This window comes from Muntiacus reevesi, chromosome 16 (assembly GCF_963930625.1).
Source record: "Muntiacus reevesi chromosome 16, mMunRee1.1, whole genome shotgun sequence".
NCBI lineage: Eukaryota > Metazoa > Chordata > Mammalia > Artiodactyla > Cervidae > Muntiacus > Muntiacus reevesi.
This window is the reverse complement of record NC_089264.1, coordinates 16,155,131-16,167,312: the sequence shown is the minus strand read 5'-3', so window position 1 is coordinate 16,167,312 and position 12,182 is coordinate 16,155,131. Positions and strand designations below refer to the sequence as shown.

General features: G+C 37.6%; 1 protein-coding gene across 1 annotated transcript in view; it reads right to left on the bottom strand.

The window, feature by feature from the left end:
- COL25A1 (collagen type XXV alpha 1 chain) overlaps positions 1-12,182 on the bottom strand; it is a 502,107-nt gene that overhangs the window by 24,152 nt on the left and 465,773 nt on the right. Inside the window, exons 26-30 of the mRNA XM_065907544.1 lie at positions 11,886-11,930; positions 9,630-9,710; positions 8,719-8,781; positions 8,033-8,083; positions 5,602-5,628 (exon numbers count right to left, since the gene is read on the bottom strand). Coding sequence (XP_065763616.1) covers positions 5,602-5,628; positions 8,033-8,083; positions 8,719-8,781; positions 9,630-9,710; positions 11,886-11,930 — 267 coding nt within the window. The remainder of the gene's footprint in view (positions 1-5,601; positions 5,629-8,032; positions 8,084-8,718; positions 8,782-9,629; positions 9,711-11,885; positions 11,931-12,182) is intronic.

Sequence of the window (12,182 nt, the reverse complement as noted above, 5' to 3'; positions counted from 1 at the left end):
TCTAATGTAAGACTTATATCATTCATTCAATTAATGAATGCATATTAAGCATCTACTATATGCCCGAAATTATGTAAGGCATTGGCTATCAAGAGGAAAACTTTAGTACTTAGAATACAGTACCTGTGGAAAAAGTAAAATAAGTAGTCACCAATTGTTTATGCATAAAATATGTATATGAAATATTTTCTATTACCATTTTTATGTCATATTTTAATAATGTAATCTATAATGTCCTCTACTGACTTTATCTGCATTCACTGAATAGGAAGAATATTAAAAAGCCTGAAACTAAAGCTCACATTTAGGAATTCCTTGGCAGTTCAATTATTAGGACTCTGCGTGTCCACTGCAGGAGGGACAGTTCAATCCCTGATCAGGGAGCTAAGATCCTGTATGCCACACAGTGTGGCCCCAAACAAAAAACCCTCATATTTAATGATCATTTAACAATATCTTTTTAGTCACTGCAGAAAGAAGGCTAGCATAAAGTGCATGAAAAATGCAATCTTTCAATTAAAATAAAAATCTCGAAATGACTGCAAAATACTCCTTCCATACTATTCATAACTGCCACAAGAACCTCATAAGAGGGCATTTCCAACACAAACAACACACAACAATTAGACCACGAGATGACTGATTAACGTAAGGAGCCACAGCACTGAACTCACGCCTTCAACAATGGCCGATAGCATACCTGCCACCGACAAGGGGCTGTGCTTTCTAGTATCGAAGAAGAAAAAATAAAAATTGAGGGAGGATCTTACACTACACTAAACTCTAAAGGCATTTGGGAGAAATTATGAAACAATCCGTATAGTATTTTTTTTAAGGGGAGGGTGACGGGGGAAGAATTGTCAGCTGTAAAAGAGGAAGGCTGGCACGTATGTAATTGAACACTGATGGTGGTGTTTGTTATGGGGTTTTCCTCTGACACATGAGCAGACATCAGAGGAAATAAAACTGGGCTGAGCTCTGCTTGAACACAATATGTTTTCTAATTACAGAAATCTCAACTGTGTGATAGTCACCGAGTAAACCAGAGTTGTTACTTAGGGTAGAAAGAAGAGTCTGAGATTTGCACTGAAATGGAAAGTTTTCTTTACTTACTGGAAGACCAAGGGGTCCTCTGTCACCCTTTTGACCTGCTTCACCCTTCAATCCTTTAACACCATTTAACCCTGGTTCACCCTAAATGCAAAAGCAAATGCCAATTTTGGTTGCTATCATGGGTGTTTCAACTGCGAGAGAAGAGAGCCAGTCTCTGACATGGTTGCAGATTCCAGTCTTAGGTAACAGCAGAGTCAGGCAGATTTGTCTTGCACCAGTTCAAAACAAATTTTAAAAATGCAAAAAGTTGACAAGCTGGAATTAAATAATTTTCTAGGAGGCAAAGCTCCTTAGAAAATGTGCTCCTTATGACCAAAAAAGTACATGGCTGAGCTCCAGTATTTTCGGTTTTAGTTCAAGGAAATTGGTGTTTCGCTACATTGTTCTGACCAAGCAAATCAAAACAGTCAGAGTGGAGGATGTGCAAGGATGTTCAGCAGGAAAGAGCCACTCTGCTGGAATAGAAAACTGGAATATGCAGGACAGTGTTATAAACGAACATTTTAAGCCTTTAAGCATTTTGTCCAGAGGAATGTGATAAATGTAGCGGCCGATGTTTGAAGTAATGCCATTTGGTGACTCCTCATTCATGGACATTGCCAAGTCAGGTCCCTGTGAGGATTAATCGATAGGATAGACAGCAAAGAGCCAACCCTGGAAGAGAATGTGAAGATCACAGAACTTTACTGGTTTTATTAACCATGCACCTGCCCAATGTTAGAATAAAGGAGGTTTGAAGTTAACTTAATGTGACGTTATAAAAGTCATGAAAAGTGATAAATTCTCAACTCTTGTTTTCAAAAATCTAAAAATGCCATACACTATTTTCTATCAGCAGCAGCATGTTAGAAATAGAACGGTGACCTGTCCACTTTTCACCGTTTAAGTATAGATACTAATTTCATCAATAAGATCTTGAAAGATTTGAGGAAGAAAGATAGTTTCATTTTCAAATGCCTTATGCAATCTTGAGTAGTGGGGGTGGGAGAGGGGAGAGATTATACCCGCATGGCAGGAAGGATTATCAACCTGGGCAGTATTTCTCCCCTATCTGCCTGAAGATGAAAGTCAGTGAAGTGTTTGGTAAAGAGTCCAGGGCCTCACCTAGGCCACAGCAACACAGGAATGATATTTTTAATATCACCCAGGTGATTCTCCTCATCAGGAAATTCCAGGGAACAGTGAGCCAGACTCATCCATGGAACCGTGCTCTATATTTGAACTTTCAAAGGGGTCACAAAATAATATACACATTGGCATGATCTAGTGGATTTAGGCAGTTCTGAGACAGGAAGTCTGCAATACTGCCACTATAGGAAATCCAAACGTGCTATCGTCAGTGAAGTATGATCCTGTGACTGTCACAGAGCTAGAGTCAATGTGAGATTAAAGCCATGGCCCAGCAATCAACTTCAGTTAACTGATTTAAACTCGAGATTCATGGCTTTGCATGTGTGTGGATTTTGATTCAGCAAGTGATCTTGAGATGCCAAGGGCAGCCTTGGTAAGCTATGAATTTCTTTGGTGAGGAATCACACATTGATAGCAGTGAGCATTAATTGAGAAGGTAGAATATTGTTCAGTCGCTCACTCATGTTTGACTCTATGCGACCCCATGGACTGCAACATGCCAGGTTTCCCTGTCCTTCACTATTGCCAGGAGTTTGCTCAGATTCATGTTGGTTGAGTCGGTGATGCCATCCAGCCATCTCATCCTCTGTCAACCCTTTCTCCTCTTGCCCTCAATCTTTCCCAGCATCAGGGTCTTTCCCAGTGGGTCAACTCTTTGCATCACGTGGCCAAACTATTGGAGCTTCAGCTTCAGCATCAGTCCTTTCAATGAATATTCAGGGCTGATTTCCTTTTGGATTGACTGGTTTGATCTCCTTGCAGTCCAAGGGACTCTCAAGAGTCTTTTCCAGCACAATTCTTTGGTGTTCAGCCTTTTTTATGGTATAACCCTCACATCCGTACATAACTACTGGAAAAACCATATCTTTGACTATTTGGACTTTTGTCAGCAAAGTGATGTCTCTACTTTTTAATGTACTGTCTAGGTTTGTCATAGCTTTCCTTCCAAGGAGCAAAAGTCTTTGAATGTTATGGCCGTAGTCACTGTCTGCAGTGATTTTGGAGCCCAAGAAAATAAAATCTGTCACTGCTTCCACTTTTTCCACTTCCATTTGCCATGAAGTGGTGAGACCGGATGTTGAGTTTCAAGTCAGCTTTTTCACTCTCCTATTTCACCCTCATCAAGAGGCTGTTTAGTTCCTCTTCACTTTCTGCCATTAAATTGTATCATCTGCATATCTGAGGTTCTTGATATTTCTCCTGACAATCTTGATTCCAGCTTGTGATTCATCTAACCTGGCATGTTGCATAATATACTCTGCAAGTAAGTTAAGTAACATACAGCCTTGTCATATTCCTTTCCCAATTTGGGGGCAAAAATTTCAAATTTCAACTCTGAATCTAAATTATGGTCCCAGATCTTTCATTTACTTAGTGTAATTTAGGGAAAATAACTTAAATCTCCTGAGCCTATAGTTTAATATTTATAAAATCAAGGGGTTAGCACAGGTAATCTATGTGGGGCTTTCAACTTTTTATTTCTCTGAAATCTATGATTTAAGTAACAATTGAAGTTAAGTGTAAGCAAAGTAAATCACTGCATTGTAAATATAAAAAGGATCTTGGGCATCTATTAATTTAATGGTGATGGGGTAACTGAATCACTCATAGAATTAAAAATGATCTTGGTGGCTTTGGCCTGAGTCATTACAATTAATCTGATCCTTAGCAGTATGTTAAAACCCAAAGAGAAGCCAAGAGAAGAAAATAGTATTTAGTCCAGTGTGGGAAGAGAGGTCCAAGGAAGTTAGATAATATTAAGACCACAAAGCTGATAGATAAGCTCTCTCTTTTGACCCCTACAACAGTGCCCTTATCTTAAACTATAATTCATGCCACTGAGACACTGTCACTCATTGGCCTTACCAGAAGGTAAAGTATTCTAAGAAGAATAAACAGGCATGAACTTTTCCCTTTCTTGGCTGAGTCACCTGCTTTACCTCAAAAAGGAAACTCAGGTTTCTGGAGTCAGACCAATCGCTGTACCACCCCCAAAGCTGGGCGGGCCAGAGGGAGTTCTCAGAAGAGAGAGTGGGCTGCCTATGGGCTTTTCAACTTTTAGTACCAATGTTGCATTTATGTGTTCCCCCAGCCCATCTCCACTAAATGCATTAACACTACTGAGGAGCTGGCAAGAGTTGTGAATCTTCTCTCAAGCAGCCTTGCATGCCTGCATGTACGCTAAATAGCTTCAGTCATGTCCAACTCTTTGTGGCCCTAATGGACTATAGCCCGCCAGGCTCCTCTGTCCACAGGATTCTCCAGGCAAGAATACTGGAGTGGGTTGCCATGCCCTCCTCCAGGGGATCTTCCCGACCCAGGGATTGAACCCAGGTCTCCTGCATTGCAGGTGGATTCTGTACTGTCTGAGCCACCAGCGAAGCCCCCAAGCAGCCTTGAGGACTAGCCAAATTTTTCTGTTCAGAACAAAGCATCAAAACAGAAGACTGCCAGAACAGCTGACATTTAGTGGGTGTTTATCAACAGCTGCACCAGACCTTCTGCTAAGTGTTCTATAATCATACCTCATCCAATCATCACAACACTCTGAGGCAAGTTAACTCCTCGAGCAAAGGAAGGATTAGAGAGGGGAAATAACCTGCCCAAGGGACACATGCCCTGTCAGTGACAAAGCTGAGATTAGAACATGGGTCCTTATCACAGACACTGGCAGGAAGGAGTCTGTCTCATATTAGTCCTCCAAGGTGTCTTCTTGGTCTACACAAAGGCAAAGAACACATCTTCATCCATCTTCACAATTTGAACTGCACTAATTCTGACAAGGAAGAGCTATCCTCCACTGCCTCTTGTTAGTTCAGATGTAGAATACATGTATGTGATGTAATCTTCTTCTCAGTATCGCACACTTGATATGCCCTACCTCATTCTACACTAGTGACCTACAGGGAAATACAAAATTAAGATGCTGGACAATCAAAGCATTTAGATGCAGTACTGCTATATGAAAAACAAGATGTATCAACCAATAACATCTGAATATATAACTAGAGACATTATACTAGGAAAGAGCGTCTGGACTAGTCTCAGAAACTCATCAGATTCACTTTTTTTTTTTGGAATGTTGATTTTGAGTATAATATTGTGATTAGTAACTTAAGAAACTGACATAGTGACAAGGAAAAAGGCAAAATGAGGACTAATTAATCTCCAGGTGATATCACTTAAATTTGTGGTAAGTCTTTCCTTGTGAAATTTAAACATCTGGATACTTAAAGGCTTAAAGATTATCAACATTACTTGACAAATAAATAAGGCAGGACAGGCATGCATCCGTCATGCTTCTCCATGATTAACAATGAAATAGAAATCAAACAAACAAGGGATTTGTTGGATTACCTTTGGTCCAGGAAGTCCATGGGGTCCCTGAAAATGGAAAACACATCTTTTTAATTAAGCAGTGAATCACTGTTTCTCAGCAGAAGTGACTATTATATGAAGTAACAAAAGAGATGTAAAACAAGAATCTTGTTTGATCTACAGCTAGAGGCAGGCCAGTGGGTATTAACACTCAGAGAAAGTCCCTTCCAGCTCTTGGATGGCTCTGTAATAGGAAATTCATTAATAGCAGTTCTTTCTGCTGAGTATCTCTGACAGGGAGAGGGGAATCTGCCAGGGTTACAAGGGAGGGAAAAAAAAAACAACACAGAAAAAACTGTTTGGAAACTCATACTACTTCTATTTCTCAATTTCCTATTTTAAAAAAATCTAGGTGGACTGTGTGAGCTACATTATGAATTTATATGAAGTAGAGGTCAGCCTTAGAAGACAGAAATTTGCTAAAAATACGTTTGGAACTCTAAGTACCAGTAGAGGAGATCTTTTCAGTTATTAACTCCTCTAATGCCAAGGTTTTGAAAAATCTAGAGGAGGAACAAAGTGAGGAGACGACAGTCAAGTTTGGAACCCTGTTGGATCGTTTCTTTAATTTAAGGCTAAGAAAAGGATTCCAGGAGAGAAGTGCTAAACATTATTATTTAGAATGCATTTATTTTTACAGAGATGAATTATTCAAGGCTCAAATGTAATAACTGTTTACCAATGGAAGGAAGTCATAACACATCCATGAGTCAGGGCTTTTCCCATGTATTGTGTGGAAAATCTAAATATAGAGACTAATTAGCTAAGCTAAATTAACTAAGTAAAGGTTACTGTGGATTGCATTAAATTTCTAGTCATTTAAATGAACTATATGGAGACAGGAGTATTTAAATACTTGTCAGCAAAATCACACAAGAGGAAAAAGTTTTGTTTTTTTTTTTAAATCAAGCAATAGATAGATTTGTTATACATGTCTACTTTGGAATAACATTTTCCCTTTGAATAAGTTGTGGATAAATATTTTCAGGAAGTGGTCATTTTATCAAGTATTATTTTCATTTTAGAAGTGGTCTTAAATTCCTTTAAACTAATTAATTTTGTAATATCAATGGATATAGCATTTTAAATTTAATTTCCTAACAAAGTGGTAGGAGTACAGAAAAGCCAAAAGTATGCCATTTTCTTGATTCTTAAGGAACTGTTTAGTTTTTAAAAAATATGGTTAATTATAACTGTTCTGTGGTATGAAATAGAAACCCAGTAGATGATTGGGATCTGGTGCTATGCTCTGTGGTTTAGACCATTCCAATGAAGCTCTTTCTTGGAGCACAACTGGAGGCAAGAGCGACTGACACATTGTTTAACCTCTGGGATTGAAGACATATGGTTTATTGAGACACCTTCGAGACGAATGTGACCTAAGAGGCTGCCTGACTTGCTCCCCAACCTGTCCCAGTCAAAAGCATTTGAAGCACTCTGCCTTCTAGTTCCAGCCTTCATACAATGGTCATTAGGTAGACATTTGGAGAATCATCTGGTTTAATGACTACCTTCTTCACAGAACATGAATTCTATGAGGACATAGTCATTTCTCCACCGGTCACTGAAAGATATCTGCAGTGAACATTGTATTTGCCAAAGTATGTAAAAAGGGAAAAGAAAAAGATCCAACAATATACTACCATATCATGTGTAGAAGTGAGCTTCTGTTATCATATTGTTTTATAAATGTTCTTATTGAATGTTTCATTAAAGGGTCACAACCCTCAAAGTTGGTTAGAAACATGGAATTCCCTGGTGGTCCAGTGGTTGGGACTCTGAGTTCTCACTACTGAGGACCCAGGTTCAGTCCTTGGTCAGGGAACTAAAATCTCGAAAGTCACGCAGGGCTCAGACCCCTCTCTCCCACTGAAGTTTGTTAAAAAACATTCATTAATAGCTACAATTATTAATCTTGTTATGGCATTAAAGGTCTAGAACTGGTTAAAATGATTTTTCAGTGTTCATACTATGTGAAAGTGAAGTGGTAGTTGGTCCGTCGTGTCCGACTCTTTGCGACCCTACAGACTATAGCTGCCAGGATCCTCTGTCCATGTAATTCTAGGCAAGAATACTGGAGTGGGTTGCCATTCCCTTCTCCAGGGGATCTCCTGATTCAAGGATCGAATGGGGGTCTCTCACATTGCAGATTCTTTATGGTGTTAGTCACCAGAGAGTTACAAAAAACTTGCCGAACCTGTTTCTTCAAATCTCCTATCACAAAACTACCCTATTGCTTTCCAACATAGATGTTTGGGAGAGTGAAAGAACGCTGTAAAATCAGAAAAGCACCTCCTATTTTCTGCCTGGGAAGCACCAGATACAAGCTGGCTGCTTTGAGGGATGAGTTCATGTTTTCTCCGGAGGTATGCTCTTAAATGATTCCATTTTGGAGAGCAGGGAAACTTACCATGGGGCCTGGTGGGCCGTGGGGACCTGGTGGGCCTGGTGGGCCTATGACCTGCGTGTCAGGAAAATAAACATGGATTTGGTCACTTCATTTAGATAAGGCAGTTAGGCTTGAGTCTCAAGCTAGGGTTCTGCTAAGGCCATTAATGGTTGCAGAGGAGGGATATTGGAAGAAGTAACGTGCTTGATTCTCTACATTTGGAAATTCGTTTGTGAGAGAAAAAAAAATCTAAAAAAAATACAGTTGTTCTACAAAAGCCAGAATAAATCAAAAGCACATTAAAAGAAGAGGAAGCAACTGATTAGCAAGAAATGCTATAATGCTATAACCACTATCAAACTCTCAAATATTTCACTAAGCAACAACAGGGGCTCTGGAGAAAAAAACAAGAAGAAACATAGGTTCTACATTCACAGAGCTCGACCCACAAGCATCGCGGGAAAACCATTGGTTTTCTCCTCAGGATTAGACAGTCCTCTGAAAAACTGCTTCTAACTCAGACCTCTGAGACACTTTGTCTCTTCCCGTACAAGGCTGACAGATATTTCTTCTATAGTTTGACAGACCAAGAGGATCGTGGTCTTTCTACTGTTGATAAGCCGTCTGGCATGGGCTGAAGTTGGTGAATAATTGGCCCCTTTCAGGGTTTTCTGGGAACCATGAACGCTGAGCCACCACGGACTTACGGAAGGGCCCTGTGGGCCTGGCAATCCCGAGTCTCCTTTTTCTCCTTTCATTCCGTTGGCACCCTACAAATAACCGTTAAGAGTGGAGCCGGTCAAGTTACTTGCAAAGTACAAGGAACGGCTGAATTTTCTCCCCAAATCCATCATTCTCTTGAAATTTTTATAATATCATGCACATGGTATATAAGACAAGGATTTATCTTCTTACATTTTAGTTTCAAGCTAAGCAGCAAAGGATTAGCTAGGATTGTGGATGATTTGTGAAATAAACTATCAGGTAAATAAAAACTAAGTTATGCTTGATGGGTTAAATTATACATTGCTAAATATGTCCTATTCTAACTATTATATTTTAATGGTGGTGCTGACTTTAAATAGTAGTCTTTTAGTTTTCACTGACATTTATGCATTTCCTTGTTTTAAAAAATGATCTAGGGCAGTGAGGTTTTCTATATTTTTTTCCTATATTTTTCTACATTTACCTCTCCAAATTCTCAATAAAAATTATGGGGAAAACCATAAAAACATCACCCCATAATACTACACACATAAAGAGAATACTTTCAATTGCAATTTGTTTTTAATTATTCTGTATTTTTTGGTTTTAAAATTAAGATTTATTTAAAAATGATCAGTTACACCTTATGTTAATGACCAACTCTATTTATTTTACTATCTTCTAGTGAAAATAATTCAAGAAAACATAAAGGTTTATTTTGTAATTCATTTGGTTAGATGCTTTAAAACTTCTTCCAGTGCCTTAGTTGTAGTTATTAACCAAAAATACTTCAAATATTTAAAAACAAAAACATTATATAAATCATTGGATGAGACTGCAGCTAATAATACAACTATTTTCTGATTATTTAATATATCTCAATATGAACACATCTTTAAAAGTATAAACATACCGGTAGTCCAGGAAGTCCAATTCCTCCTTTTTCACCTGGCATACCTGGGTCCCCCACGTCTCCCTTTGAGCCTTTGAGTCCCTACAAATGACATGATTTGCACTTAAGAATCATACTGACCACTGATGGTTACATAGTAGGGAAAATGGAATTCCAGATCAATTTTGTCAACAAATGGGTCCTATGCTGAGATGATTCTGATTTTCATTTTTAGGTAGAGTTATCTCTTATAGCAACCTCCTACATTAATCACTATAATCTCCCCTTGTAATGGAAGAGATTAAATTCTATTACTTAGGCCATTTAATTATGAAAAGCATAAGCATAAGTGTTGATGTCATTTCTTCTGATTCCACATTTTTACCTGGTAGCTAATTCGATGTCATCAGTTCTGAAAACAACTTAATGCATTTAACGCATAACAGAACAGTACACATTTTGAACCAGGACCTAGTGTTATAGTAACAAAAGTACAAATAAGTTTCTTCCATCTCCATTCATTATACATTCCCTATCCTTTCTTAAGTGTAGGCAGAAGTTCCGGTTGCCAGTTTTCAATGGTTAAGTCTACAGACTGGGAGATCATTCATTACACACTCATGTTCAATTAATGCTTAGAAATACTTCCACTTTGTATTCTCAATTTGTTCTCATGACATCTCTATGAGATGATCCAGCATGTGATTTTTATTCTTGTTTTACAGTGAGGAAATAGATATATGTGAATTCTGAAGACAAACATAGGAATTTTGCAATACTAATACTGAAATTAATGTACATCATTAAGCATTTTCACCCAAGGAGGCTTACCGCACTATGACCAGATGGCCCACTCTTGAGCAGAGATGATCATAGCTATTTTAGTTATGATTATAGGGCTTCCTGGTTGCAGTAACCTGTTCAACTTTCCTGTACTAAAAACGACTTAAGGACAGGAAGGTTCTTTTCTTGTTACTTACATCTATTTCATAGCACCTACTTCAGAGTCCTCTATTAGGAGGACGGGTGGGTACCTAAATAGATAGATGGATCTTAAAGCTAATCAGATCCTGGTTGGTTTTAGGAATCTAGTAATAGCAGCAGGATAGCCAACCCAATGGACATAGTATAAAAGATTTTGTAAAGCCTATAGAAAAAAATTCAGCTATTGTATGTGTAGGGATGTCTATGTAGTATATTATAATGTACATAAAATTATTTATAATGATTAACTGGGGAAAAACCACTGGGTTTTTAAATGCTAATGTGATCTCTGATGGATACAGCAGATCATTTAAAGTCTTTTTTTAGCTACCACATGTTAACGTAGTGTGACATTATATGATTTCAATATACAACTCCGATATTAAAATAACTCTTCTCTTAATTTACTGATCTAATACAAACTTCTGAGGAGTTTATTCCACAAGCTGTATAAATAATGTCCTTGATTTCTTATGATCTTCTTGATTTTAGTCATTTCTTGGGTAAATTATGGAAGCCCAGGAAACATCCGATATCTTGAAACTAATTCTTGTGATTAGACTCTCTGAATATTGGATATTGTCCACATTCGCCTGGTCAGATTCATTTCTTTCAGGGGTGAGCAAACCATGGCATAGGGCCAAATTCAGCTCAGGAATTGTTTTTGTACAGGCTGGATGTTTAAAATAAAATTTAAAAATTTGATAGAGAATGTATATGGTCTGTAAAGCCTAAAACATTTACTCTCTGGTCCTTCACAGAGAATGTTTGCCAATCTCTGTGTTAGGGGGAAACCCTCAGAGATACTGTCATATTCTATAAAACTACAAGTGTCCTGTTTGTTTCTGTCTTCTCTAATGATCTAGAAAATTAGGTGTAATCTTTATTTGGGAAAATACAACAATATCGCAATAACATGTGTAAGCAATATCTAATTTTGTAGAAACTATGGTCACAGACTTAAATCTTAAATTAATTTGTATTAACTGATAAGAATTAGATAATTCTTACTAAATTGGTAATGATCTTACAAGTCTAATAAAAATTCATGGATATGTCATTGGTAGATTGATCGGAGTTATTAGGATAAATCTAAGGTATCCTATAACTGGTATGTTTCTACAAAGAAAAGCAATGTCTACTTTAAAACTAATTGCTTTTTAAAGCTAATGTAGTCTCTAGAACAGAAGGTAAAAAAAAGAGAATATTATATATCAACAATGTCTTCAAACCTATAATAAAAGATAATTAATAATGATGCTTTAAATGACAGTATGTAGCTTTGAAAATTACCTGCTCTCCATCAACTCCTGGGACTCCCGGGGATCCTGGCTCTCCCTGTTAAGATAAAAATTAATGGCTAGCTTCTTATTTATTATCGGTAGCATACTACACTAAAAATGATGCAAAAAATGATGCTAGTTGGTAACAGTACAATTTACCTTTCAGCAAAGGCATCATAACTTGAATATGTTATTATATCATACCACATCATTACACGAAGTGAAATAACATTTTTTGAATATTATGTATAATAATATTTATCCATAGCTAATTAAGATCCAGCATTAAAAAAAAATTTATCCCCTC